At 43.5% G+C, this 3,129-nt stretch overlaps 1 protein-coding gene across 1 annotated transcript; it reads right to left on the bottom strand.

The window, feature by feature from the left end:
• Positions 1-458: 458 nt before the first annotated feature.
• LOC120498849 (pancreatic alpha-amylase) lies at positions 459-1,868 on the bottom strand (the record flags this gene model as incomplete). The annotated part of the gene is made up of 6 exons (XM_039702019.1): positions 459-588; positions 698-819; positions 1,032-1,131; positions 1,236-1,358; positions 1,444-1,577; positions 1,854-1,868. Coding segments are annotated over 6 exons (624 nt in total), but the record flags the coding sequence as incomplete, so codon positions are not given.
• Positions 1,869-3,129: the final 1,261 nt, after the last annotated feature.

Below are 3,129 nucleotides of genomic sequence, written 5' to 3' on the forward strand. Positions count from 1 at the left end.
GCACTACATGCTTCACATTGCTCGTCACCACAACTACAGCTACTTATTACAGCCCTGACATACTCCCATTCTCTTATCATCTCATTCTCGTGTAAACAATTTCAACAGTTTTTAAAACTGTTTGAAAACAGAACATATTCCTGAGTTTACAAGTTCCGTCATTACTATAAATTCAGACTTTGCTGGTTGACCAGACCCAGTCACACAGCCAGCTTCAGAACTGGGAAATATAAAGACCACACTACAAGGTCTAAACAGCCAAGACTGAAGAGTGTCTATGATAGAGTGGAAAATGCTACATTTAAATTGTCAATAACTGTCAATAATAATCCATAAGAAAGATCTATAAGTTAGCAACACCGAAAAAGGTTACATTAATAACTAGATTTTTAAAATACATATTTAACACATAATAATTTTTAATAATCATAACAAATTATACTTTATTTCCCTCTTACTCACCAGTCATCATTATTGAAGATGATGAAGCCTTTGTTACCACGGCCAAAAGCCACTTGATTGCTGCCATTGTCCCACCAGTTGGAGAAAGGCTCACCATCCACCACGTTACGGAAGATAACCATGTTCCTGGAAACACAAGCAATGCCTGCCTCTGCACCTGCAACACCTCTAAAGCCACATGGAGCAGGAAGCAAAAGCAACTGCTTTTACTTCTTCTTTCTCCCCAGGGCCCTACCTGATTTGACGCCAGCGATGTTCACAAACCCAGTCGTTGCCACAGGTCGTGTCCGCGTTGATGGTGACGGCCTTTGTGGAGCCATCTGCGTTACTTGGGGGTCCGTACCAGTCATTGACGTCCTGGCATTAAAAAGACAGCTTTAGATCTCCCGACTGAAAATGCAGAGAGCCCCTCTGGTGAACAAAGCTAGAGGGAGCATCAAAGTTTCACCGGCTACATCCACCCTGGGACAGGGAAATCACTCGAAAAACCTGAAATGCACTGGACTACTTCTGTGGCCCCTCTCTCACCCTTAATCCCCATGGATGGATCTTCAGCATCAACAGCTCACCTTTCCATTTTGAAAATATCTTGGCCAGCGAAAACTTGACATCACACGTGTGAGCCCATAAGGATGGGCAAGCATGAAGCCAACTGCCATTTTATAGAGCCTGTTTGGTGGACAAACAAGGAATGAGACATGGAAGGAGGAACCTGACAGAGAAACAAACAAGCCAAAGCAGGAAGCATCACCCACACAAGAGCAATCCCTCACCTGGCATCCCAGAAGGTTAGAATAGAAGCTCCACCAGCCCCGTGTCCTCTCTGGTTGTCGTGATTATCCACAAAGACCAGGGCTCTGTCGGAAGGCACAAAGCCCCAGCCTTCTCCCCAGTTCCTAAACAAAAACACAGACTTGAAGCTACCCTGTCAACTGGTGGATCCAGAGAATCCTGGATAAGTTGCAGCACCTTCATCCTTACTTTAAGTAGGCCATCTTTTCTCCGTTCCACTTGCGGAGCACTGTTCCCAGTTTGGCACCGTATTTGAATTCTGTCACTCGGCCATTTCCAAAGTACTCGCTGCCTTTGATGGGCTCTCCACCCAAATCAATTACCTGGTACAGGAAAGATAGCAACACAAATTCAGTATAAGACATGAGGGACACATGCAAAAACATGACTGATGAAAGGACAGCTAAAGCTGATTGACAATCTGTTGTGGAGGCATCTTTACGAATCAAAATGAACTATGTCTGCAGGGCTGCTCTAAGTAAATTGTGAGCTCCTTCTAGGGTAAGTTGGATGAAGATGTATTGTTGTTCCTCTGAAGGAGGAGGCAAAAGAAATACAAAAGACAAAGGCAAACATAAAGGAGAAAATGTGGAGATTACCTCCTGGTAAATGAAAGGTCACCTGAACCCATGAAGGGCAAGCCCTACATGAACCTGTGCAAGTGCAGAAACATTATCATGCATTGTTGCAAAGAGGCTGAAGGGAGAGCTTCAGAAAGAACTGCTACATATTCTAACTACAAATCCCAGTAAACTGTGTAACTACAGCACCACCTTGCACTGCTCTCAATTTTCCAAGGATGCTGCTTACAATGATCTGCTGAGTTTATAAGCCATAAAAATGAGCTCACAGGCTGAGCTGAGTACACTAGGCTCACTTCAGGAGCAAACATCTGCACCTAGGTTCTTGATTCCACAATACTTAGAATATTTTGGGCCACACATACCTATGGTCACCATTCCATTTACTTGTCAAGTGACTAAGCACAGGTTTTCTGAGGCACTACACCATTTGATTTTACTGTAGAGTTAACATAATATGTCAAGAAAAAAAAAGGCTTGAAAATTTTTCCAGGGAAAGTTACCTGATAGATATCATTATAACTTTCAATTTCTCCACTTCCAGTGTGACATTTGCCATCATTGAAATCCCAGCCAGAGTATGGGACAGCTGGAAAATCTCTGTTTCCAGCATTAAAATAGCTTCCACAGGTAGAATGTGTGCCTGAGCCACCTGCAGCCCCACACATATGGTTGACGACAGCATCCACATAGATACGAACCTGGAAAAGCAATATGTGCATGTCAGTATGTTTTGTAGCAAACATGAAGTGATAGCCAGGGATTTACCACATCACTCTTAGGTGGATTATTTTCCCTTTCAGTTTCTTCTCAGTTTACACCTCCTTTGAGGACAGCAGCACCTTCCCTCAGCTGATACGGCACTTCTTGCCACATCAGACAGATTTTCAAGGCACTTACTCCAACATTGTTGCATCTCTTCACCATGTCTTTGAATTGCTCTTCATTTCCTGATCGAGAGCAGATCTTGTAGCTAATGGGCTGGTATCTTTCCCACCAGGGTCTGTTTGGGTTAGTAATGACAATGTTTTCATTTGGAGGTGAAACCTGCAGATGAAATTATGTACTTTGATAAGAAATCAAATGGTTTTACTTCAACATTTTAAGGGCAAAATCTGTGCTCAGGACCTCTGCCAACAGAGGAAAGTTAGTACCCAGCCCAGTCTCTCTCCCACAGCTGAAGTTCAGATCTGTGAGATGTCTGTCTTGTACACTGGCAAGAAAGGCATTTTGGTTTGTTCCTGTGAGTTGCCTGGGTCCAGCATTGGCCTGCTTTCCAGCACATGTGCATGGA

This window comes from Passer montanus, unplaced genomic scaffold, assembly GCF_014805655.1.
Source record: "Passer montanus isolate IOZ18808 unplaced genomic scaffold, ASM1480565v1 scaffold1527, whole genome shotgun sequence".
NCBI lineage: Eukaryota > Metazoa > Chordata > Aves > Passeriformes > Passeridae > Passer > Passer montanus.